The 27287-nt window shown below is 46.3% G+C and overlaps 1 protein-coding gene across 4 annotated transcripts in view; it reads right to left on the bottom strand.

Moving 5' to 3' along the window:
- Nucleotides 1–8304, bottom strand: part of LOC144494735 (beta-crystallin B1-like) — a 94920-nt gene extending 86616 nt beyond the window's left edge. The window contains exon 1 of one of the 4 annotated variants that reach the window (XM_078214012.1): nucleotides 7690–8304. In XM_078214012.1, the coding sequence (XP_078070138.1) occupies nucleotides 7690–7980 (291 nt within the window). In that variant the 5' untranslated portion in view covers nucleotides 7981–8304. The remainder of the gene's footprint in view (nucleotides 1–7689) is intronic. The other 3 variants (XM_078214010.1, XM_078214007.1, XM_078214008.1) reach the window with 3 other exon arrangements.
- Between the last annotated feature and the right edge of the window lie 18983 nt (nucleotides 8305–27287).

Below are 27287 nucleotides of genomic sequence, written 5' to 3'. Positions count from 1 at the left end.
TTAAAGTGCAGAAGAGGCCGTTCAGCCCATCGGGTCTGTACTGACTCTCTGAAAGAGTATTTTACCCAGACCCTCTCCCCCTCGCTATCCCACACATTTACCATTGCTAATCCCATCTAACCTACAGATCTTTGGACAATTTAGCATGGCCAATCCACCTAACCTGCACATCTTTGGCGTGTGGGCAGAGACCGGAGCACGCAGAGGAAACCCACACAGACACGGGGAGAACGTGCAAACTCCACACAATCAGTGACCCAAGGCGGGAATTGAACCTAGGTCCCTGGCGCTGTGAGGCATCAGTGCTAACCACTGTGCTGACGTGCACCCTGGTCAGTTTCCTGACGAGAAAAAGCAGAGAAACAGGCCATTCAGCCCCACAGTGTTAATATTCCACACGAGCAGGCTCCCACACTGCTCATATTTGAGATATCTTTGCATTCCTCCCTCTCACCTGTCCTAATCTCTCTCTATGTAGCTCAGTGGCACATTTTGCTGTGAACCTCCCCCCCCCTCCCCCAATCGTTTTGCAGCATTTAACTATTAACCTATGATAATGTCGCTGTGTAAATGCATGTTGTTGTTATCATTGTTGGTGCCTTGTCTTTCGAGACACCTCAGCAACCCTATAAATAGCAGAATGCCCTGCTCCTCATCTACCTGTGTCTTAAATGGCTTCGAGATGAAAAGCGCAGCGCCTGCCAACAAGAAGCCTTGTCCCAGATACTTTCAGAACAGGCAGATTAGGGAAAATGTTCAACAATCTCATTTCAAAGCCACAGCTTGCTAAGGCTGAAAGAAACCTAATTATGCCACATACTTTTGTATAAAATCAAACAAGTTATGAAATTATGAAACAATCCATGACAGAGGTTTATAAGATGATGAGGGGGATAGATAGAGTGGACATTCAGAGACTATTTCCTCGGGTGGATGTAGCTGTTACTCGGGGGCATAACTATAAGCTTCATGGTGGGAGATATAGGAGGGATGTCCGAGGTAGGTTCTTTACTCAGAGTGTGGTTGGGGTGTGGAATGGACTGCCTGCTGTGATAGTGGAGTCGGACACTTTAGGAACTTTCAAGCGGTTATTGGATAGGCACATGGAGCACACCAGGATGATAGGGAGTGGGATAGCTTGACCTTGGTTTTGGACAAAGCTCAGCACAACATCGAGGGCCGAAGGGCCTGTACTGTGCTGTACTGTTCTATGTTCTATGTTCACATTCAGCCTTAATACTCTTTGTAAGTGCACACCATATAGACCATAAAATTCTTAACTCTGGCTTTTGAAATACTGAGCGAAATTTCAACATTTGCTGAGGTTTTGATTTGATTTATTATTGTCACATGTAAATACCATGAAAAGTATTGTTTCTTGCACACTATACAGACAGAGCATACTGTTCATAGAGAAGGAAAGGAGGAGGAAGTGCAGTATGTAGCGTTACAGTCATAGCTAGGGTATAGATAAAGATCAACTTAATGCAAGGTAAGTCCACTCAAAAGCCTGATTCAGTAAGAAGTCTCACAACACCAGGTTAAAGTCCAACAGGTATATTTGGTAGCACAAGCTTTTAGAGTGTCGCTCCTTCTTCACCTGAGGAAGGAGCAGTGCTCCGAAAGCTTATGCTACCAAATAAACCTGTTGGATTTTAACTTGGTGTTTTGAGACTTCTTACTGTGCCTACCCCAGTCCAACGCCAGCATCAAAAGTCTGAAGGCAGCAGGGAAGAAGCTGTTCTTGAGTCAGTTGGTACGTGACCTCAGACTTTTGTACCTTTTTCCCAATGGAAGAAAGTGGAAGAGAAAATGTTCGGGGTGCGTGGGGTTCGTAATTATGCTGGCTGCTTTGCTGAGGCAGCAGGAAGAGTAGACAATGTCAATGGATGGGAGGCTGGTTTGAGTGATGGATTGGGCTTCATTCATGACCCTTTGTAGTTTCTTGTGGTCTTGGACATTGCAGGAGCCATACCAAGCTGTGATACAACCAGAAAGAATGCTTTCTATGGTGCATCTGTAGAAGTTGTTGAGAGTTGTAGCTGACATGCCAAATTTCCTTAGGCTCCTGAGAAAGTAGAGGCATTGGTGGGCTTTCTTAACTATCGTGTGGCAAACAGTGAGGGTGACAGCAATCAGCTGTAACAGGGCACAGAGAGGCTAGCAGAATGGGCAGAGAAGTGCCAAGTGTGAGATAAGGCATTTTAGCAGAAGGGACTGCGAAAGGCAATATAGACAAGATGACGCAGTTCCAAAGATCATGTGGGAACAGAGGAAACTGGGTATTTACATGTCTCGATCTTCGAAGTCGGCAGGGAGAGCAGTTGATGAAGCATAAGGGATCTTGGGCTTCATAAATAGGGGTGTTGAACACAAAGGCCGGGATGAACCTTCATTAAACTCTGGTTAGGCCACAACTAGCGTACTGCATCCAGTTCCAATCACCACACTTTAGGAAGGCTGTGAGAGTCTGCGAGAGGATGCAGAGGGAGAGTTACCAGAATGGTTCCAGGGGTATGGGGGTGAGTTTTAGTTACAAGGCTAGGGTTGGAGAAGCTGCAGTCATTCTCCTTGAAACATAGAAGATTCTTAGGGGGGGGTTAGACAGGGTAAATGTTGGGAGAATGTTTCTACTCATGGGAGAGTATAGGACCAGAGGGCATTGTAATGACTTCAACGAGGCCCATGAGATGGGCCTATTTGGAGTATGAGCTCCCTGATTGAGGTCCCTTCCGTACCCGCTGGGCACCGCAGGGACTGGAGTGCATTATTGATCTCTTTAATCACATTTTAATTTGATGTTTTAAGTTTCCTTTCTGCTTTGTCTTTTGTTTTGGGCGGTTCCCCTCCTTTTGGGAGCTGCCCCTTTTAATTTGTCCCTGAGTTAATTTGATTTGGTTTACTTGGTTGGACACAAAAAAGATGTCCCTGATTGAGGTCATAATTGCCTGTCCAATCAGGGAGCCTCGCCTGTATATAAATATGGAGGTGTCAGGTCCATTGGCACTCTGGATTCTGACTGTGTTCCTGAAGCACTCTGTGAGTGGAATAGAGTTTGTAAATCTGGTGAAGGGACACTGGCCTCTGGGGAGTTATTTCAGATATAGTCACAGAATAATTGGGTGCTGATTTTAGATGGATTTGAGGAAGTATTTATTCTCTCTGTGAACGTTTGGAATTTTTTACCCCAGGAAGCTGTGGAGGTCGAGTCCTTGAACATTTCCAAGGCTGAGAGCGATAGGTTTTTAAGTCGGGCAATTAAGGGTTATGGAGATAAGGCAGAAAAGTGGACTTGAGTGTTAGATCAGCCGCGATCTTATTAAATGGCGGAGCAGGCTCGAAGGGCTGAATGGCCTCCTCCTGGTCCTATTTCTTAAGGAATAGCTTTTTTACCCAGTGAGTGGTAATTCCAAACAATGATTTCATAAGAAACTTGGATGGGCACTTGAGGGAAATAAATTTGCAAAGATACCGGGATAGAGTGGGTGAGTGGGACCGACTAGATTATTCTACAGTGAGCTGGCATCAAGTCGATGGGCTGAATAGCCTCTTTCTGCCACATGATGGCTAGGACTATGGGCACAGTGTTCAGTTGTGTATCAGGATGTTACATAAATTAAATGTGTTTGTCAGAAGGATACAGAGGCATTGGAGAGGGTGCAGAGAGGATTTAGAAGGATGATAGTAGAAATTGGTGGGCTTATAGATTAGGAAAGGATCGACAAGCTGGGTCCCTTTTCTCTTGAGAAAAGAAGGTTGACGGGTGACCTGACAGGGGTCTTTAAAAGTCTGAAGAGTGGATATTGAGAGAATGTTTCCTCTTGTGCGGAAGAGCATATCCAGAGGCCATCGATATAAGATAGTTACCAAGAAATCTAATCATAGAATCCTACAGTACAGAAGGAGGCCATTCAGTCCATTGAATCTGCACCGACCACAACCCCACCCATTGGCCCCATAACTCCTTGCATTTACCCTAGCTAGTCTCCCTGACACTAAGGTGCAATTTAGCATGGCCAATCCACCTAACCCACACATCTTTGGACTGTGGGAGGAAACCGGAGCACCCGGAGGAAACCCACACAGACACGGGGAGAATGTGCAAACTCCACACAGACAGTGACCCAAGCCGGGAATCGAAGCCAGCCCAGGTCCCTGGCGCTGTGAGGCAGCAGTGCTAACCACTGTGCCGCCATGGGAATTCAGGAGAAACTTCTTTACCCAGAAAGTGGGGAGAATGTGGCCTGGTTGAAGTGAATAGTAGATACATTTAAGGGGAGGTTAGAGAAGTCTATGAGGAAGAAGGGAATAGAGTTACAATGATGGATTCAGCCAAGAAAAGATGGGAGGAGGCTCAAGTGGAGCATAAACGCTGGCATGGAATAGTTGGGCCAAATGGCCTGTTTCTGTGTCAAGTAATCCTATTTTTAAAATTAATTTTACGCTGTGTGGGCATCGCTGGTGGGCCAGCATTTATTGCCCATCTGACTGCTCCCCATTTCAGAGGGCAGTTGAGAGTCAGCCCACTGCTGTGTGTCTGGAGTCACATGTAGGCCAGACCGGGTAAGGTACCCTAAAGGACATTAGTGAACCAGATGGGTTTTTCCGACAATCGACAATGGTTGCATGGTCATCAGTAGATTCTTAATTCTGGATATTATTTTTTATTGAATTCAAATTCACCCTGCTCTCCGTGGTGCAACATTTATCCCTCAACCAACATCACTAAAACAGATCATCCCGCCAATATCACTATGCTGTTTGTGGGATCTTGCTGTGCATAAATTAGCTGTTGTGTTTTCCACATTACAACAGGGACTATGAAAGACGTGCTGGTCAGGTGCATTGGCCATGCTAAATTCTCTGTGTGCCCGAACAGGCGCCGGAGTGTGGCGACTAGGGGATTTTAACAGTAACTTCATTGCAATGTTAATGTAAGCCTACTTGTCACACCAATAAATAAGCTTAAGCTTAAACTTGTGTTCAAAATGTATTTCATTGGTTGTACAGCAATTTGGGATGTTGTGTTTATAGAGAGAAAAAGTTTGCATTTATATAGTGCCTTTCATAACCTCAGGACATAGAATCCCTACAGTGCAGAAGGAGACCATTTGGCCCATTGAGTCTGCATTGACCCTCCGAAAGAGTATCTTATCCCGGCCCACCCACCGCTCTATCTGCATAACCCCATTTATTTACCCCACTAATCCAGATAACCTACACATTTTGGGACACCAAGGGGCAATTTAGCATGGCCAATCCACCTAACCCACACAACTTTGGACTGTGGGAGGAAACCGGAGCACCCGGAGGAAACCCAGGTGGACACAGGGAGAACGTGCAAACTCTACACAGTCACCCGAGGCTGCAATTGAACCAAGGTCCCTGGCGCTGTGAGGCAGCAATGCTAACCATCGTGCCACCATGCTGCCCAAATTGTTTTATGGCCACTCTTGTGCAACCTCCCTCAGACAGCAATGTGATAATCACTGAATTATCTGTTTTTATTAAATGCTGTTGGTTGAGGGATGAGTATTGATCAGGGAACCAGGAAGATCTCTCCAATTCTCCGGACTAATGCTATGGAATCTTCTGCATCCAGCTGGAATGGCAGGACAGAGCTTCCGACAATGCATCACTCACTTAGCACTGAGCTGCAAGATTGCTGTGCTCATGTCTCCAGGGTGAGGCTCAGACATGTAGCCTTCTGACTCAGACATAGGCTAGCTACCCAGTGAGACACAGCTCACTCTTTTAGATGCTGAGCTACACATTGACGGAAATGCTGTTATCTTCCCACACAGGTTCCTGTTATTCTTTGACAATGACTGGGAATATCACAGGCATCAAGCAAACATGGGTCTCACCAGCACAGGAGACATTGCAACACCATGATACCTTCCAACGATTCTTCAATTTCATAGAATCCCTTCAGTGCAGAAGGAGGCCATTCGGCCCATCGAGTCTGCATCGACCACAATCCCACCCAGGCCCTATCCCCGTAGCACCACATATTTACCCTGCTAATCTCCCTGACACTAAGGGGCAATTTAGCATGACCAATCCACCTATCCCGCACATCTTTCGGACTGAGGAGAAACCGGAGAACCCGGAGGAAACCCACACAGACACGGGGAGAACGTGCAAACTCCACGCAGTCACCCAAGGCCGGAATTGAACCCAGATCCCTAGAGCTGTGAGGCAGCAGTGCTAACCATTGTGCCCACTGTGCCACTCCTGGGGGTGAATGAGATCAAAGGTTATGGGGAGAAAGCGGGATTAGGCTATTGAATTGAATGATCAGCCATGACCGTGATGAATGGTGGAGCAGGCTCGAAGGGCCAAATGGCCTCCTCCTGCTCCTATCTTCTATGTTTCTAACCCACGCAGACACGGGGAGAACATGCAAACTCTGCGCAGACAGTAACCCAAGCCTGGAATCGAACCCGGGTCCCTGGCGCTGTGAGGCAGCAGTGCCAATCACTGCGCCATCGTACCGCCCAATTCTATTTTTTAAAAAGATTGCTGAAACTGCTATTTCACAACCTCGTCTATTAAAACCCCGATATCCATCCCAAATTAAAATAGAAATTGTCATTTGTAGCTGAATGTGTAAAATAGTTTCAAACAGTGACGAGCTCAGGAACACGTATCAACAGGGTAACTAATGCTGCACTAATTTAACCTACACCGATAAATGTAAATGCCTCGCAAGGATAATGTCTGTACAGGTACTGTTTAAAAGCAACAGAATATGAGGCAGAGTTAAAATTAAAAAAATAAAGTTTATTTATTAGTCACAAGCAGGCTTACATTAACACTGCAATGAAGTTACTGTGAAAATCCCCCAGTCGTCGCACCCCGGTGCCTGTTCGGGTACACGGAGGGAGAATTTAGCATAGCCAATGCACCCTAACCAGCACATCTTTCAGACTGTGGGAGAAATCCCACGCAGACACGGGGAGAACGTGCAGACTTCGAGCTAGACAGTGACCCAAGCCAGGAATTGAACCTGGTACCTGGCGCTGTGAGGCAGCAATGCTAACCACTGTGCCACCAAGAAATAAACAACACTGGAATTTGCAGAGCTGTTAGAGAGAAGCAGAGGCAGTGAGACTAATTGGATATGGCTTTCAGAAAGCCAGCACAGGCCAGGCCAGGTATGATGGGCTGAATGGCCTCCCTCTGTGCTGTAATATTCAAATTTAGAGAATATTGGGTCAATGACACAGAGAGAAAGTGGGCTGAATAGCAAAAGGACAAGAGGTTAGGACCAAATAGTTATGCAATGTACAGCAGAGAAACAGGCCATTCTGCCCGCTGTTATAAAAAGATACTATAATGCTTAAACATCATACAAAGAAAACCGGGGCCATGATCACATTGGGAGCTTGCTGTGCACAAATTGGCTGTGGCATTTTCTGCATTATAACAGTGACCACGCTTCCAAAGAATTTAATTGGCTGTCAAACGCTTTGGGAACATTCTGAGGTGGTAACAGGCGCTATATCAGTGCAAGTTTGCCTATCTTAAAACTGGCCCCAAAGACAATCAGATTAGAAAGTGCAGCAGCTCCAGCAATCTGTAGATTGGGCACAGCAAGAGGGGAGGGTTAGGGTGAAGAGTTAACTGACGCTTGTCAAACTTTTTTCATTAGAACAAAGTTTTGAAGTTAGTTGTTGAACTCACCGAGGAGCCGGCCCAGAAGGGACAAGAGTTCCTGACATTGGGGGACTCGGTGAGGGACAGAGCTCCGAAGCTGAGGGACACGATGGAGAAGCCGAGCGCGATCTGCAGCAGTCCCAGGGCGAAGAGGGAGCGGCCGTACAGCGGGCAGGAGAGCGGCTGGCGAGCCGGGCTGGAGTGCAGCGCCCCGGGCCATGAGACACAGCGAGCCCGGAGCCGGAGCGGAGTCTCCCCGCCGCCTGCGTTCGCTTGCACCGGGCAGCAAGAAGTGGGCAACACCACTGGCAGTGACATCGACAGCAAGGAGAGACACACACACACACATACAGGCTTAGAGTCAGCTCTCAGGGTTCAACACTCCCCCCCTCCAAAACCCAGGGAAAACTTCCCCTTTCCTTCCAAACTCTGGGCAAACTTTTCAATTCACTCTAAAGCCATTTTGCCAGGGACTGACTGCCTTTTAGGAAATGTGCTCCAGCTCTCCCAAGTTGCAGCACGTCCCACTTTTCCAACTCTTTTTTTTAAAAAACCCACCCCTTGTTTTCCAGAGTGGATGGAATCGTTTTAAAATAACTCTTGGCCAGTTTGGGGGATTGTGTTACTAGAACTGGCAGCCACACAGCCCAGTCACTTTCACACCAAGATTCTGACCCTTCACAAAACAGCTGGAGAATGGGGGGGTTTAAATAGAGAACCACAGGGAAAGTATTTTTAAATTTTGTTTCTTAGGGGTTTTTTTTTGATTGACCTAGGTCAACTTTTTTTCAGAACTTGTATTTGAATTTTTTCAGAGCTGGAGTTATTATGCACTCCTGAGTCTCCCTCCTTCTGAACTGACAAAGATTGGCACTCGCCTGACACTCAGGGATGGGGGAAAATATGCAACATGTGTGTGGAAAATACCAGGCATGTATGGGCAGGAAATTTCTTTGTACAGGGTCTCAGAAAGGGAGATCAAGCAAGGTATTTGATGCCAGCCGCACTCAAAGAGTCATAGAGGTTTACAACATGGAAACAGGCCTTTCGGCCTTACTTGACCATGCCGCCCTTTTTGTTAAAGCACTAAGCTAGTCCCAATTGCCCATGTTTGGCCCATATCCCTCTATACCCATCGTACCCATGTAACTATCTAAATAATTTTTAAAAGACAAAATTGTACCTGCCTCTACTACTACCTCTGGCAGCTTGTTCCAGACACTCACCACCCTCTGTGTGAAAAAAATTGCCCCTCTGGATCCTTTTGTATCTCTCACCTTAAACCTACGCCCTTTAGTTTTAGGCTCCCCTACCTTTGGGAAAAGATGTTGACTATCTAACTGATCTATGCCCCTCATAATTTTATAGACCTCTGTGGCACAGTGGTTAGCACTGCTGCCTCACAGCGCCAGGGACCCGGATTCGATCCCGGCTTGGGTCACTGTGTGTGGAGTTTGCACGTTCTCCCTGTGTCTGCGTGGGTTCCCTCTGGGTGCTCTGGTTTCCTCCCACACTCCAAAGATGTGCGGGTTAAGTGGATTGGCCATGCTAAATTGCCCCTTAGTGTCAGGGGGACTGGCTAGGGTAAATGCATGGGGTTGTGGGTATAGAGCCTGGTGGGATTGTGGTTGGTGCAGAGTTGATAGGCTGAATGGCCTCCTTTTGCACTGCAGGATTCTATGATTCTAAGATCACCCCTAAGCCTCCTACGCTGCAGGGGAAAATGTCCCAGTCTATCCAGCCTCTCCTTATAACTCAACCAACAAGTCCTGGCAGCATCTTGGTTGAGGGAGAAGTTTGTGTAAAATAACAACATATTTACATCACGCCATTAACAACACAAACCATGTTTAAAAATGTATTAACAGAATATGAACCAGCATTTGTTGCCCATTCCTAATTGCCCCTTGAGAAAGGCGTTTTGGCCTTCTTGAACCATAGCAGTCATGTGATGTAGGTACACTCACAGCGCTGTTAGGGAGGGAGTTCCAGGATTTTGACCCAGCGACAGTGAAGGAACAGCGATATATTTCCACGTCAGGATGGTGAGTGGCTTGGAGGGGAACCTCCAGGTGATTGTCCCTATCTGCTTCAAGAAGACGACCATCATCCCGGTACCAAAGAAAACCCAAGCAGCGTGCCTTAATGACTATCGGCCGGTGGCTCTGACATCCATCATTATGAAGTGCTTCGAAAGGTTAGTCATGGCACAAATCAATTCCAGCCTTCCAGATTGCCTGGATCCACTACAGTTTGCCTACCGCCACAACAGGACCACAGCAGACGCCATCTCCCTGGCCCTACACTTAACCCTGGAACATCTAGATAACAAGGACACCTATCTCAGACTCCTATTTATCGACTACAGCTCAGCCTTCAACACCATTATTCCTACGAAACTCATCTCCAAACTCCGTGGCCTGGGCCTCGGCACCTCCCTCTGCGACTGGATCCTGAACTTTTTAACTCACAGACTGCAATCAAAGAACAAGAAAAATTACAGCACAGGAACAGGCCCTTCTGCCCTCCAAGTCTGCACCGACCATGCTGCCCGACTTAACTAAAACCCCCTAGCCTTCCGGGTACTGTATCCCTCTATTCCCATCCCATTCATGTATTTGTCAAGACGCCCCATAAAACTCACTATCGTATCCGCTTCCGCTGCCTCCCCCAGCAGTGAGTTCCAGGCACTCAGCACACTCCGTGTAAAAAAACCTGCCTCGTACATCTCCTTTAAACCTTGCCTCTCGCACCTTAAACCTGTGCCCCCTAGTAATTGACTCTTCCACCCTGGGAAAAAGCTTCTGACTATCCACTCTGTCCATGCCCCTCATAATCTTGTAGACTTCTATCAGGTCGCCCCTCAACCTCCATCGTTTCAGTGAGAACAAACCAAGTTTCTCCAACCTCTCCTCATAACTAATGCCCTCCATACCAGGCAACATCCTGGTAAATCTTTTCTGTACCCTCTCCAAAGCCTCCACATCCTTCTGGTACTGTGGCGACCAGAATTGAACACTATATTCCAAGTGTGGCCTACCTAAGGTTCTATAAAGCTGCAACATGACTTGCCAATTTTTAAACTCAATGCCCCGGCCGATGAAGGCAAGCATGTCATATGCCTTCTTGACTACCTTCTCCACCTACGTTACCACTTTCAGTGACCTGTGTACCTGTACACCCAGATCTCTCTGCCTATCAATACTCTTAAGGGTTCTGCCATTTACTGTATATTTCCTATCTGTATTAGACCTTCCTAAACCTCACATTTGTCCAGATTAAACTCCATCCGCCATCTCCCCGCCCAAGTCTCCAACTAATCTATATCCTGCTGTATCCTCTGATGGTCCTCATTGCTATCCGCAAGTCCACCAACCTTTGTGTCATCCGCAAACTTACTAATCAAACCAGTTACATTTTCTTCCAAATCATTTATATATATATTACAAACAGCAAAGGTCCCAGCACTGATCCCTGAGGAACGCCACTTGTCACAGTCCTCCATTCAGAAACACACCCTTCCACTGCTACCCTCTGTCTTCTTTGACTGATGTGGAGATGCCGGCGTTGGACTGGGGTGAACACAGTAAGAGTTTTAACAACACCAGGTTAAAGTCCAGCAGGTTTATTTGGTAGCAAATTTGCTATCATTTGCTACCAAATGTCCATTTGCTACCAAATAAACCTGTTGGACCTTAACCTGGTGTTGTTAAAACTCTTACTGTGTTCTTTGACCGAGCCAGTTCTGTATCCACCTTGCCAGCTCACCCCTGATCCCGTGCGACTTCACCTTCTGCACCAGTCTGCCAAGGGACCTTGTCAAAGGCCTTACTGAAGTCCATGTAGACAACATCCACTGCTCTACCCTCATCAATCATCTTCATCACTTCCTCAAAAAAGTCAATCAAGTTAATGAGGCATGACCTCCCCTTCACAAAACCATGTTGCCTCTCACTAGTACGTCCAGTTGTTTCCAAGTGGGAGTAAATCCTGTCTCGAAGAATCCTCTCCAATAATTTCATTACCACTGACGTCAGGCTCACCGGCCTGTGATTACCTGGATTATTCTTGCTACCCTTCTTAAACAAAGAAACAACATTGGCTATTCTCCAGTCCTCTGGGACCGTTCCTGTAGCCAGTGAGGATACAAAGATTTCTCTCAAGGCCCCAGCAATTTCCTCCCTTGCCTCTCTCAGTATTCTGGGGTATATCCCATCAGGCCCTGGGGACTTGTCTACCTTAATGTTTCTCAAGAACCCCAATACCTCCTCCTTTTTGATCTCAACATGACTCAAACTATCTACACACCCTTTCCCAGGCTCATCATCCACCAAGTCCTTCACTTTGGTGAATATTGATGCAAAGTACTCATTTAATACCTCGCCCATTTCCTCTGGCTCCACGCATAGATTCCCTACCCTGTCCTTGAGTGGGCCAACCCTCTCCCTGGCTACCTGCTTGCTCTTTATATATGTATAAAAAGCGTTGGGATGTTCCTTAATCCTGCTGGCCAATGATTTCATGACCCCTTTTAGCCCTTCTTACTCCTTGCTTAAGTTTCTTTCTACTTTCCTTGTATTCCACACTTGCTTCGTGTGCTCCCAGCCTCCTCGCCTTGACAAATGCTTCCTTTTTCTCTTTGACTAGGCTCACAATATTTCTCGTAATCCAAGGTTCCCAAAACTTGCCATACTTATCCTTCATCCTTACAGGAATGTGCCGGTTCTGAATCCCTATCAACTTACACTTGAAAGCCTCCCACCTGCCAGATGTGGATTTGCCCTCAAACATCTGCGCCCAATCTACATTCTTCAGTTCCTGCCTAATATTGTATTTAACCTTCCCCTAATTTAGCACCTTCACTTGAGGACTACACTTATCTTTATCCATCAGTACTTTAAGATAGCAACTCACTGAGTTGTGGTCACTGTTCCTGAACTGCTCCCCTACTGAAACATCGACCACCTGGCCGGCCTCATTCCCCAATACCAGGTCCAGTACGACCCCTTCCCTAGTTGGACTATCTACATATTGCTTCAAGAAGCATTCCTGGATGCACCTTACAAACTCTGCCCCATTCACGCCTCTAACACTAAGTGAGTCCCAGTCAATATAGGGGGAGTTAAAATGTCCCACCACAACAACCCTGTTACTTTTACACCTTACCAAAATCTGCCTACATATCTGTTCCTCTATCTCCTGCTGGCTGTTGGGCGGCCTATAGTAAACCCCCAACATTGTGACTACACCATTCCTATTCCTGAGCTCTACCCCCATATTGCTTCGCTGTATGAACCCTCCTAGATATCCTCCCGCAGTACAGCTGTGATATTCTCCTTAGTAAGAAGTCTCACGACACCAGGTTAAAGTCCAACAGGTTTATTTGGTAGCAAAAGTCATATTCTCCTTAACCAATAGTGCAACTCCCCCACCCCTTTTACATCCCCCTCTGTCTTGCCTGAAACATCTGTATCCTGGAATGTTAAGCTGCCAATCCCGTCCTTCCCTTAACCAAGTCTCTGTAATGGCAACAACATCATAGTTCCTAGTACTAATCCAAGCTCTAAATTAATCTGCCTTACCTGTTACACTTCTTGCATTGAAAGAAATGCACTTCAGTCCACCAGACCCTCTTTGATTAGCAACCACACCATGTCTGCTCTTCCTTTGAGTCTTACTGGCCCTACTCTCTGGTTCCCTTTCAGTTAAATCACCTTTGCTTTGGGTCCCACCCCCCTGCCAAACTAAATCCTCCCGTGTGACACTAGCAAACCTCCCGGTCAGAATATTTATGCCTTTCCAGTTTAGATGCAGCCCGTCCTTCTTGTACAGGTCCCACCTGCCCCGGAAGAGATCCCAATGGTCCAGAAACCCTCCCTCCTACATCAGCTGTTTAGCCATGTGTTGAGTTGCACAATCTTCCTATTTCTAGCCTCACTCGCACGTGGCACAGGGAGTAATCCTGAGATTACAACCCTGGAGGTCCTGCTTTTTAACTTTCTACTTAAGTCCCTAAACTGCTGCTGCAGGACCTCATCACTCTTCCTGCCTATGTCGTTAGTAACAATTTTACCATGACCTCTGGCTGTTCACCCTCTCCCTTCAGAATACTTTCTGTCCGTTCAGAGACATCTTGGACCCTGGCACCAGTGAGGCAACAGACCATCCTGGAGTCTCTTTCACGTCCACAGAAGTGCCTATCCGCACCCCTCACTATAGAGTCCCCTATAACTATTGCTCTCGTGCTCTTTGTCCCTCCCTGCTTAACAACAGAGCCAGCCATGGTGCCACTGCCCTGGCTGCTGCTGCTGTTATCCCCTGATATCAGTAAGGATAGGCAATACCTTTTCCATGATCATCCTCAACACTGGTGCCCCACAAGGCTGTGTCCTCAGCCCCTTACTATTCTCCTTATTCACCCAGGACTGTGTGGCCAAATATCCCTCCAACTCGATTTTCAAGTTTGCTGACAACACCACCGTAGTGGGTTAGATCACAAACAATGATGAGATGGAGTACAGCAAAGAGATAGAGAATCTGGTGAACTGGTGCAATGACAATAATCTCTCCCTCAATGTCAACAAAACGAAGGAGATAGTCTTTGACTTCAGGAAGCATAGCGGAGAACATGCCCCTGTCTACATCAATGGGGACAAAGTAGAAATGGTTGAGAGCTCCAGGTTTTTAGGTGTCCAAATCACCAACAACCTGTGCTGGTCCCCCCATGCCGACACTATAGTTAAGAAAGCCCACCAATGCCTCTACTTTCTCAGGAGACTAAAGAAATTTGGCATGTCAGCTACGACTCTCACCAACTTTTACAGGAGCACCATAGAAAGCAAGAAACTACAAAGGGTCGTGAACGAAGCGCAGTCCATCATTCAAACCAGCCTCCCATCCATTGACTCTGTCTACACTTCCCGCTGCCTCAGAAAAGCAGCCAGCATAATTAAGGACCCCACGCTTCCCAGACATTCTCTCTGCCACCTTCTTCCTTCGGGAAAAAGTCTGAGGTCACGTACCAACCGACTCAAGAACAGCTTCTTCCCGGCTGCTGTCAGACCTTTGAATGGACCTACCTCACATTAAGTTGATCTTTCTCTACACCATAGAATCATAGAAACTCTACAGTGCAGAAGGAGGCCATTCGGCCCATCGAGTCTGCACCGACCACAATCCCACCCAGGCCCACATATTTTACCCGCTAATCCCTCTAACCTACGCATCCCAGGACTCTAAGGGGCAATTTTTTTAACCTGGCCAATCAACCTAACCCGCACATCTTTGGACTGTGGGAGGAAACCGGAGCACCCGGAGGAAACCCACGCAGACACGAGGAGAATGTGCAAACTCCACACAGACAGTGACCCGAGCCGGGAATCGAACCCGGGACCCTGGCGCTGTGAAGCAGCAGTGCTAACCACTGTGCTACCGTGCCGCCCCGCTATGACTAACACTACATTCTGCACCTTCTTTCCTTCTCTATGAACGATATGCTTTGTCTGTATAGCGCGCAAGAAGCAATACTTTTCACTGTATACTAATGCCATAATAAACCAAATCAAATGGTGTTCCCAGGTGTCTGCTGCCCTTGTCCTTCTAGATGGTAGTAGTCGTGGTTTGGTAGGAGCTGCCTAAGGAACCTTGGTGAGTTCCTGCAGTGCATCTTGTAGATGCTACACATGGCTGTGACTGTACATCGGTGTTAGAGGGAGTGAATGTTTGTGGATCGGGTGCCAATCAAGCAGACTGCTTCATCCTGGATGATGTTGAGCTTCTTGAGTGTTGTTGGAGTTGCACTCATCTGGGCAAGTGGAGAGTATTCCATCGCACCGTCTGATGGTGGAAAGAGTTTTAGGAGTCAGGAGGTGATTTACTCTCTGGTGGATTCTGAGCCTCTCACCTGCTCTTGTAGCCACTGTATTTATATTGTGATGTTAGTGTCCCTTTAAGAAGTGTTTTTTTTTTACATCATGATCTCTGCAGCTCTCACAGTCAGTGTGTCTCATGCTCACAGTTTTGGGTGATGTCATTGTTGGGAGGAGAAAAAACTGGGCAGCTCAGGTGACAGGGATTTCATTTTTGGTTTCAGTTTGAGTTTTAGAAGGGACAGCAAACTAAAAAGAAGGGTTTCCCCTCTCTCCCTGTTGTTTTGAAAATTCTGTTGGTTAGCTGAAAACAAGATCTTGTTTTCCTGAAGGGTGCTGTTATTGGGGGTTGGACCAGAGTCTCTCTGGTGTTTTGGGAAGCTGTCTTGTCTTCAAACTGTTCTGAGTCTCAAGAGCATTTGACTGCAGAATTCAACTAACGTCCTCGATCCCAATGTCACGTGAGCATTAGTCTGTGCTGTGTAAAACCTGTGAAAAGGGTCTTTTGTCTATGGGAGGTTTTTGTTTTGATTGGGACAACTTATATATATTCATTAAGAGTTATACATTATCATGGTTTTTTTTTGTTTGTAATTAATAAGAGGTATCGCTAATTTTCTTACTATACATGTTAACTATATTCTTAAATAAAGTTTGTTTGGCAAAAGCCCCCTCCCTAGTGGGTCACTTGAATCACACCTGAAATGAAACATATGCTTATCCTAGCCAAATTCAAGATGCAAAACTTGCGGTTCGGGCGCTCTCCATAAAGCACTTTGGAATTTCTAACCCGACCCATAACAATATGGCTGGTTTAATTCAGTTTCTGGTCAGTGGGAATCCCCAGGATATAAATAATAAAACATTGCAAGGCACTTGGCTGGAGTGTCATCAAACAAAATTTGACACCAGCCACATACTGTACTGGACGGCCCGAAAGCTTAGTCAATGAGGACAGGGGGGAAAGTTTAGGGAAGGAATTCTAGAGCTTGGGGCCCCAGCAGCTGAAAGCACAACCCCCACTGGGTCAAAAAAATTAAAATAGGGGATTTGCAAAAGATCAGAATTGGAGAATGGAAAGATCCCAGAGATATGCAGGGCTGGTTAGCTTCCTCTAAACACAATTCTATTTGTGGTGTCCCACATCATATACACAGGTGGTAGAGATAAGGGTGTGATTGTTGAACATCAAACACAGGATTTGATCTTGGGCAATAATAGATTTTATTAGTTCTGATGAAAAGTCCCAGCACAGTGGTTAGCACTGCTGCCTCACAGCGCCAGAGACCCGGGTTCGATTCCAGCCTTGGGTCACTATCTGTGCGGAGTCTGCATGTTCTCCCCGTGTCTGCGTGGGTTTCCTCTGGGTGCTCCGGTTTCCTCCCATAGTCCAAAGATGTGCAGGTTAGGTTGATTGGCCATGCTAAATTGCCCCTTAGTGTCAGGGGGATTAGTAGGATAAATACGTGGGGTTATGGGGAGAGGGCCTGGGTGGGGTTGTTGTTGGCACAGACTCAATGGGCCAAATGGCCTCCTTCTGCACTGCAGGCTGGAGATTACACAAGGCCTTGGAGCATTTTGAAGAGGAGGATTAGAATTTTAAAATCCAGGTTGTTTCCTGACTGAGAGCCAATATAGGTCAGTGAGAAACAAGGTTGTGGGTGAATGGGATGTGGTGCAAGTTTGGGTACAAATGCCAGAATCCTGCAGCAACTGAAGTTTATATAAGGTGGGTGATGGGTTTGTTGACCAGCATGGACACGATGGGCCCAATGGGCTATATACTCTGTGCTATAAATGTTTACGTGGGCTCAACCAGGACGGCATTGAAATTGTCAAGACTGGAGAAGAAGGAGATAGAGGAGGTCACCAGCAGCAGTAGCAGGTGATGGCACAGTGGTTAGCGCTGCTGCATCACAGCGCCAGGGACCCAGGTTCAATTTCCGGCTTGCATCACTGTCTGTGCAGAGTTTGCACGTTCTCCCCATGTCTGCATGGGTTTCCTCCGGGTGCTCCGGTTTTCTCCCCAATCCGAAAGATGTGCGGATTAGGTGGATTGGCCATCTACATTGCCGCTTAGTGTCAGGGGGATTAGCAGGGTAAATACGTGGGGTTAAAGGGATAGGGCCTGGGTGGGATTGTTGTCGGTGCAGGTTCGATGGGCTGAATGGCCTCCTTTTGCACTGTAGGGATTCTATGAATTGCATCTATTCTATATTATTCACCTCAGCCCTTCCCTGTGATAGCGAGTTCCACTTTCTGAATAAAGTTATAATGATCCTGATTTTACCTCAGAAGGGTACATAATGTTGCCTGCCAGAATTTACACTTGCCCCTTGCACTTTTAGCTTATTCAGTGTTTAGCTCAGCCAATTGCTGGAGGTGCAAGCTGACAATATTGCAGCAAAGGAAACCAGGCACTGAGAGCTGAGGGAATAGGGCATGAAACATTGCCTGTCCTTAACTAAGAGATTGAAGCATTGGGAAATGATGGGTGCAGGGTCTGAGCAAGGACGTGTACATAAGAGTGGGTGAACACAATGTGTAATCAGTTGCAGAAAGAGAAATAAAGGTTGGAATTTTACAGCCACATTGTGACGGGTCTGGAAAATGTGGCAAGCCATTCAAAAGTCCATTGACTTGGTAAGAACTGGAAAATCCTGACAGTGGGAGGAAGGGGGGGTGGGGGATGTGAAATTCCATTCAAAGAGAGGGAAACAAAAATTGGATTAAGAGAGAGAGAGAAAGAAAGATGGGGATAAAGTAAACACATTTCTTAACCATTTTTATTTGATATTTTGAAAAAATTCCCGTAACAATTAAAACCTGAAGGAATGAGTCTCCACATTTGTAAAGTTTAATTTTCAGTACCAGAGAGGTTGGTTGTCAGCAATTGATGCATCAGGATTAAAAGGTTCCCATGCTTCCCATGAAAAGACAACTTTCTGTGGTGAATTCCGTCACTGGGCAATGCACAAATGCACAAGCTCTACGCTGCAATTCAGTGTCAGGCAGCAAGGGGCTGCTTTTACAAAGTTAATATCAAAGCAGCAAAACTCAGACAGAAACCTTTGGATATTTGAGGTGAGGCACGTGTTTATTCCCACACCTGAAGTTGCTGTAGCATTTGCAAATAAATAATGAAGAGTTCCATTAGCCTTACCGTTATTTGGCTCAATGTTGGAGTTCATGATTTGATTTGTCTGACCTCCTGGGGTACCTTCCTTCAAACACAATTCTATTTGTGGTGTCCCACATCATGTACACAGGTGGTAGAGATAAGGGTGTGATTGTTGAACATCAACCACAGGATCTGAGCTTGGGCGGTAATAGATTTATTAGTTCTGATGAAGAGTCGTGGCACGGCAGCACAATGGGTTAGCACTGCTGCGTCACAGCGCCAGGGACCTGGGTTCAATTCCCAGCTTGGGTCACTGTCTGTGCGGAGTCTGCATGTTCTCCCTGTGTCTGCGTGGGTGCTTCGGTTTCCTCCACGGTCCCAGTGGATTAGCCATGCTAAATTGTCCCTTAGTGTCCAAAGATGTGCAGGTTAGGTGGATTGGCCATGCTAAATTGCCCCTTAGTGTCAGGGGGACTAGCTAGGGTAAATATGTGAAGTTACGGGATAGAGCCTGAGAGGGATTGTTGTTGGTGCAGATTCGATGGGCTGAATGGCTTCCTCTGCACTGTAGGGACTCAATAAATAGTCAAAACTGAACACGTGATGGGATTTTCCAAACTGCCATGTATTTCGTACCAATGTAAGTGGCTGGATCTTTTGGTCACCCGTTGTCAGTCGGGTTTCCTGTTGAATGCACCCCTAATTGCTGGTAAACTCACAGAGGGGGTGTGCCGTTGACGGGACCGAATAAACCCGGCAGCATGAACGGCCAGAAAATTCCAGTCTACTTGTCTTCCTCCAGATTTTGTCTGAACAGTATATTTTTAGCGTTTTCTGTTTTTAGTTCAGATTTTACTAACTGCATGGTCCATACCCCATTTACCATTAACTTCTAACGCTGAGCTCCCTCTCCGGTTACAGAACTGGAACAACGTTTACAATTCAGAAAGAGAAAGAACTTGCATTTATATAGCACCTTTCTATGACCACAAGCCATCCCCGAATTTTAGCCAATTAAGTGCATGTGAAGTTTTGTCACTGTTGTCAGATAGGAAGTGCAGCAGCCAATGTGCGCACAGCAAGATCCCACAAACAACAGTATGATAATCACCAGATAATCTGTCTCAGCGATTGTTGGTTGAGGGTTAAATATTGGGTGCAGAATACCGGTGTGGACTCCCCTGCTCTTCATTGAAGTAGTGGTCATGGGATCTTTTTGTCCACCGAAGAGGGCAGATGGGGGCCTCATTTCTCACCTGGAAGACCATAGGAAGACCCAATCAAAACCTGGGGAAACCCATCATACCACGTACTCACAATTCGATCGAAATCTCACCTCCTTTCTCCTGCCCTTTGTGCAAAGGTTTAGTGAGTACTGAGCCCTCTTATTGCAGGGAAATAGAACATCTTTCCATTGCCAATCCCCAATGGTTGAGCATAGCACACTTAGTGGGGGGCTCGGTGGCACAGTGGTTAGCACTGCTGCCTCACAGCGCCAGGGACCCAGGTTTGATTTCCGGCTTGGGTCACTGTGCGGAGTCTGCATGTTCTCCCCATTTTTAAAAAAACATTTGTGTCAAAGTAAAGCTTACATTAACACTGCAATGAAGTTACTGTGAAATTCCCCCAGTTGCCACACTCCGGTGCCTGCTCAGGTCAATGCACCCTAACCAGCCTGTCTTTCAGACTGTGGGACGAAACTGGAGCTCCCGGAGGAAACCCATGCAGACACTGTGAGAACATGCAGACTCCACACAGACAGTGACCCAAGAACCTGTGTCTGTGTGGGTTTCCTCTGGGTGCTCCAGTTTCCTCTCTCAGTTGGAAAGATGTGCTGGTTAGGGTGCAATGGCCATGCTAAATTCTCCCTCAGTGTACCCGAACAGGAGCCGGAGTGTGGCGACTCAGGGATTTTCACAGTAACTTCATTGCAGTGTTAATGTAAGCCTGCTTGTGACACTAATAAATAAACTTTTATTTTACAATTTAGCTCAGAGCTCCATCTATTCTATCCCTACAATCTGCACTAGGCCACAATCCTATATCTGCACCAGTTAAGACCAAATAAAGACCATTTTTTTACCTGCATGTAGCCACCCAATAGAAACTGGGCTGAATTTGAAATCAAAATATAATCTCCTCACAACCAAGATATAGCCCTTGATGACTCTTTTGACATTAGATTTTATCAGTTGTCTCCACGTTGCTCTGTCTCTGTTTCCCCTTCCTTCTCCCAATTCTATTTATTTATAAGGTGTTGTGATCATTTGAAATTTGGTATTCTTGTGGTTTGTCCTGAAGAGATTCCAATTCCTTTTTTTTTCTGTTTTCCGACTCATTTTTGATCATAACATTCAGGTGAGATGACAGGTGTGGGAAAGCATTCTGATGGCTGTATTCTCAGGAACAAGGTGAGGGTGGAGTTTGGGGGATGAATGTGGTCCTCAGTGACTCCCTTGACATCCCATTCTTTCACCACTTATGCTTCACCCCCCAACCCCCTATCCCCACAAGCTCCTAATCCTTTCCAGTACTTTCTTCTCTTCCACCACTGCCTTAATGAAGCATCTAATCAACCCATTTCTAGCCCTAAACTCCACTGTCACCCACCTCATCTTTAATTCTCCATCTACCTCGCAATGATGCACAATGAGTCCAAAGGTTTCCCCTTTCCTCAATCTATTCCCTTCCCACTCTGCCCTCGTCTTCACTTTCCAAAAATGTGGGTTTTCAAAATTGGATAGGCTTTTTATTTCTTAATAAAAGTCCTGGTCGCCACACTACCAGAAGGACGTGGAGGCTTTGGAGAGAGTACAGAGGAGGTTTACCAGGATGTTGCCTGGTATGGAGGGGCTTGGTTATGAGGAGAGATTGGGGAAACTGGGGTTGTTCTCCTTGGAAAGACGGAGGATGAGGGGAGACTTAATAGAGGTGTATAAAATTATGAAAGGCATAGATAGGGTGAACGGTGGGAAGCTTTTCCCCGGGTCGGTGGTGACGTTCACGAGGGGTCATAGGTTCAAGGTGAAGGGGGGGAGGTTTAACACAGATATCAGAAGGACATATTTTACACAGAGGGTCGTGGGGGCCTGGAATGTGTTGCCGGGCAAGGTGGTGGAGGCGGACACACTGGGAACGTTTAAGACTTATCTAGACAGCTATATGAACGGAGTGGGAATGGAGGGATACAAAAGAGTGGTCTAGTTTGGACCGGGGAGCGGCGCGGGCTAATTGTTCTTTGTTTCTCGTTTCAAGGCTTCATTCTATGATCATCTTGCTGGTGCCAGTACAGAGCGAGACTGCGGATAGTTGGAAACCTGTCTCGGGGGCAGGGAATTCAGATGGTGTTCGAAAAGCAGAAGTGGAAATGAATAGGGTTGGGAAGCATTTTCTGATCAGGGCCAGTGTGATCTCCTGGACTCGTTTCGATCGCCTCAGGGGGTCAGAGAGGAATTTCCCAGATTTTTTTTCCCCATATTGGCCCTGGGGTTTTCACTCTGAGTTTTCACCTCTCCCTGGAGATCACATGGTCTGGAATGGGGGGGTGGGGGTGAGTTAATAGGTTGTGATGAACAAAGCATCGTAGCTGTGAGGGACAGCTCGGTGGATAGGATATTAGGATGTAGATAGGCTGGAAAATTGGGCGGGGATCCTGGATTCAGGATTCAGTCCTGGACCGGGGAGCGGCGCGGGCTTGGAGGGCCGAAGGGCCTGTTCCTGTGCTGTATTGTTCTTTGTCCATCCATTGGCTCTGTCTACATTTCCCACTGCCTCGGCAAAGCAGCCAGCATAATTAAGGACCCCACATGTCCCGGACATTCTCTCTTTCACCTTCTTCCGTCGGGAAAAAGATACAAAAGTCTGAGATCACGCATCAACCGACTCAAGAACAGCTTCTTCCCTGCTGCCGTCAGACTTTTGAATGAACCTACCTTGCATTAAGTTGATCTTTCTCTACACCCTAGCTATGACTGTAACACTACATTCCGCACTCTCTCCTTTCCTTCTCCATGAACGGTATGCTTTGTCTGTATAGCGCGCAAGAAACAATACTTTTCACTGTATGTTAATACATGTGACAATAATAAATCAAATCAAATCAAAAAAAGTAATCCAAATAAAATGAGGAAAGGGACTGTGCAGTCCCTCTGTTTCACATATATTAGAAAATGTTAGAATTGTTATAATTGCCAACGATGGAAGTTGAGGGGAGACCTGATAGAAGTCTACAAGATTATGAGAGGCATGGACAGAGTGGATAATCAGAAGTTTTTTCCCAGGGTGGAAAAGTCAATTACTAGGGGGCACAGGTTTAAGGTGCGAGGGGCAAGGTTTAAAGGAGATGTACGAGGCAGTTTTTTTACACAGAGGGTTGTGGGTGCCTGGAACTCATTGCCGGGGGAGGTAGTGGAAGCAGATACGGTAGTGACTTTTAAGGGGCGTCTTGACAAATACATGAATAGGATGGGAATAGAGGGATATGGTCCCCGGAAGGGTATGGGGTTTTAGTTCAGTCGAGCAGCATGGTCGGTGCAGGCTTGGAGGGCCAAAGGGCCTGTTCCTGTGCTGTAATTTTCTTTGTTCTTTGTTCTAAAGCAGGTGAGATAAATTGGAAATTGTTCAACTTAAAAGAAAATCAAATGTAACTGACATTAGCATAAAGAAGTTTTGTTTTTCAGCTTAATACACTTTTGGAAGTTTATAGGACATAAGTTGTAACAGGTACATAATCAGCGGTCATTCCCCCTCCCTCTCTTGTTTAATAAATACTCTTGAATAAAGCTTCTGAAATCTGTCCACTCTCTCTCACATGTAATTTTGAAAAACAACTGATCATAAATTACTGGAGGCTAAAGGAAAATATTCCATCTGACTGAACATTAACTGATACATTTGGAAGGGCACATGCTCGGAATACTCAAGTCAAACTCAACTAAGAGCATCATAGCTCTGGGCGTGAAGTGTCAAAGCTAAGCTGATACCTTTGGTCGAGACTGAGCTCTCAAAGGGAAAATTGAAATGAGAACATTAAGAAACGCATGAAAACCAATGAATAAATTTCCTAACATCAATGTGGTAATGACCTAAGCAGCGTTGATTAATCCTGTTCGGTGAAGAGAAGCAAAATGGTCATATCCTAGTTTCGGGAGCTGTTCGGAGGAGGAGGAGCAGTCTCTGGGTGAGTATAAAAACTCACTTTAACCCAGGGATCGAGGCCTAGTTTCGGGAGCTGTTCGGAGGAGGAGGAGCAGTCTCTGGGTGAGTATAAAAACCTAACGGTAACTTCCTGTTTTCCACTTTTTCTATCTTCAAAAGTGACGTCAGAGGGAAGCTGTGATCTGATTGGTTGATAGCAAATCTACCCCAAATTTAAAAAAAACACAGCTAAACTCGTAAACTTAAATTAAACTAATTAATTAATTAGAGATGGCTGGTCAGGTGATGTGCTTGAGCTGCTTGATGTGGGAGCTGGCAGATCCCATTGCGAGCTACAGCGACCACATCTGCAGTAAGTGTTGGCTGCTTGAAAAACTCCGGCTCAGAGTTGATGAGCTGGAGTCTGAGCTTCAAACACTGAGGCACATCCGGGAGGGGGAGACTTACCTGGACACTGTGTTTCAGGAGGCAGTCACACCTGTCAGAGTAAATAGTTTAAATCCTGCCAGTGGCCAGGGACAGCAGGGTGTGACTGCAAGTCAGGCAGATAAAGGGAACCAGCAGTCAGGAACTCAGGAGCCTCAGCCCTTGACCCTGTCCAAAAGGTACGAGGCACTTGCTCCCTGTGTGGATGGCAAACAGGGCTGCAGGAAGGATGAGTCAGCTGACCAAGGCACCATGGTTCAGCAGGCCATTCAAGGGGAGGAAGTAAATAGGCAAGTTGTAGTTGTAGGGGATTCTATTATCAGGGGGATAGATAGTATCCTTTGTGAGCAGGATAGAGTGTCCCGCATGGTATGTTGCCTGCCCGGTGCTAGGGTGCGGGACATCTCTGACCGGCTTGAAAGGATACTGGAGAGGGAGGGGGAGGATCCAGTTGTTGTGGTCCATGTTGGTACCAACAACATAGGCAAGTCTAGGAAAGAGGACCTGTTTAGAGATTATAAAGAGCTAGGATTCAAATTAAAAAACAGGTCCTCAAGGGTCATAATCTCCGGATTACTGCCCGAGCCACGTGCAAATTGGCATAGGGAGGCAAGAATAAGGGAAGTTAACACGTGGCTGAAAGAGTGGTGTGGGAAAGAGGGGTTCTTTTTCATGGGACACTGGCATCAGTTTTGGGGCAGGGGGGACCTATACCGTTGGGATGGTCTCCACCTGGACCGAGCTGGGATCAGTGTTCTGGCGAAGAGAGTAAATGGGGTGGTCAATAGGACTTTAAACTAGAGATTGGGGGGGAAGGGAAAGTCAGGGAACCAAGAGGTGAAGGAATCAGTGGGAAGCGTAGCTGCTTAGGATTACAAAAAATCACAAAAGACAGCACTCAGGAGAGGTTACGATAGTCCCCATCTCACAAAATATGACACAGTGTCTGGAAAGGCTCAGTAAACCAAGGTCCACCACACTACGAAAACAAAAAGGGACGGTCAATAGGGAATTAAAGGTGCTATATTTAAATGCCCGCAGTGTCCGGAACAAGGTAGATGAGCTTGTGGCCCAGATTGTGACTGGCAGGTATGATGTGGTAGGCATCACAGAGACGTGGTTGCAGGGGATTCAGGACTGGCAGTTAAACATCCAGGGATTCACAACCTATCGAAAAGACAGAGAGGTGGGTAGAGGGGGCGGGGTTGCCTTGTTAATTAGAAATGAAATTAAATCAATAGCACTAAACGACATAGGGTCAGACGATGTGGAGTCTGTGTGGGTAGAGTTGAGGAACCACAAAGGCAAAAAAACCATAATGGGAGTTATGTACAGGCCTCCTGACAGTGGTCAGGAGCAGGGGCACAAAATGCACCACGAAATAGAAAGGGCATGTCAGAAAGGCAAGGTCACAGTGATCATGGGGGATTTCAATATGCAGGTGGACTGGGTAAATAATGTTGCCAGTGGACCCAAAGAAAGGGAATTCATTGAATGTTTACAGGATGGCTTTTTGGAACAGCTTGTGATGGAGCCCACGAGGGAACAGGCTATTCTGGACTTAGTGTTATGTAATGAGCCAGACGTGATAAAAGACCTTAAAGTAAGGGAACACTTAGGAAGCAGTGATCATAATATGGTAGAATTCAGTCTGCAATTTGAAAGAAGGAAGGCAGAATCAGATGTGAAGGTTCTACAGTTAAATAAAGGTAATTACAGGCGCATGAGGGAGGAACTGACAAAAATCGACTGGAAGCAGAGCCGAGTGGGAAAGACAGTAGAACAGCAATGGCAGGAGTTTCTGGGAGTAATTGAGGACACAGTGCAGAGGTTCATCCCAAACAAAAGAAAGGTTATCAGAGGGGGGATTAGGCAGCCATGGCTGACAAAGGAAGTCAGGGAATGCATCAAGGCAAAAGAGAGAGCCTATAATGTGGCAAAGAGTAGTGGGAAGTCAGAAGATTGGGAAGGCTATAAAAACAAACAGAGGATAACAAAGAGAGAAATAAGGAAGGAGAGGATCAAATATGAAGGTAGGCTAGCCAGTAACATTAGGAATGATAGTAAAAGTTTCTTTAAATACATTAAAAACAAACGGGAGGCAAAAGTAGACATTGGGCCGCTCCAAAATGACGCTGGTAATCTAGTGATGGGAGACAAGGAAATAGCTGAGGAACTTAATAAGTACTTTGCGTCAGTCTTCACAGTAGAAGACATGAGTAATATCCCAACAATTCAGGAAAGTCAGGGGGCAGAGTTGAATATGGTTGCCATCACAAAGGAGAAAGTGCTAGAGAAACTAAAAGGTCTGAAAATTGATAAATCTCCGGGCCCAGATGGGCTACATCCTAGAGTTCTAAAGGAGATAGCTGAAGAAATAGTGGAGGCGTTAGTTATGATCTTTCAAAAGTCACTGGAGTCGGGGAAAGTCCCAGAGGATTGGAAAATCGCTGTTGTAACCCCACTGTTCAAGAAGGGAACAAGAAAAAAGATGGAAAATTATAGGCCAATTAGCCTAACCTCAGTTGTTGGCAAAATTCTAGAATCCATCGTTAAGGATGAGATTTCTAAATTCTTGGAAGTGCAGGGTCGGATTAAGACAAGTCAGCATGGATTTAGTAAGGGGAGGTCGTGCCTGACAAACCTGTTAGAGTTCTTTGAAGAGATAACAAATAGGTTAGACCAAGGAGAGCCAATGGATGTTATCTATCTTGACTTCCGAAAGGCCTTTGACAAGGTGCCTCACGGGAGACTGCTGAGTAAAATAAGGGCCCATGGTATTCGAGGCAAGGTACTAACATGGATTGACGATTGGCTGTCAGACAGAAGGCAGAGAGTTGGGGTAAAAGGTTCTTTCTCAGAATGGCAACCGGTGACAAGTGGTGTCCCGCAGGGTTCAGTGTTGGGGCCACAGCTGTTCTCTTTATATATTAACGATCTAGATGACGGGACTGGGAGCATTCTGGCCAAGTTTGCCGATGATACAAAGATAGGTGGAGGGGCAGGTAGTATTGAGGAGGTGGGGAGGCTGCAGAAAGATTTAGACAGTTTAG

The sequence above is a fragment of the Mustelus asterias genome, chromosome 6 (genome assembly GCF_964213995.1).
Source record: "Mustelus asterias chromosome 6, sMusAst1.hap1.1, whole genome shotgun sequence".
Taxonomy (NCBI): domain Eukaryota; kingdom Metazoa; phylum Chordata; class Chondrichthyes; order Carcharhiniformes; family Triakidae; genus Mustelus; species Mustelus asterias.
The sequence above is the reverse complement of the archived record's forward strand: the minus strand, read 5'-3'. Positions and strand labels throughout refer to the sequence as shown.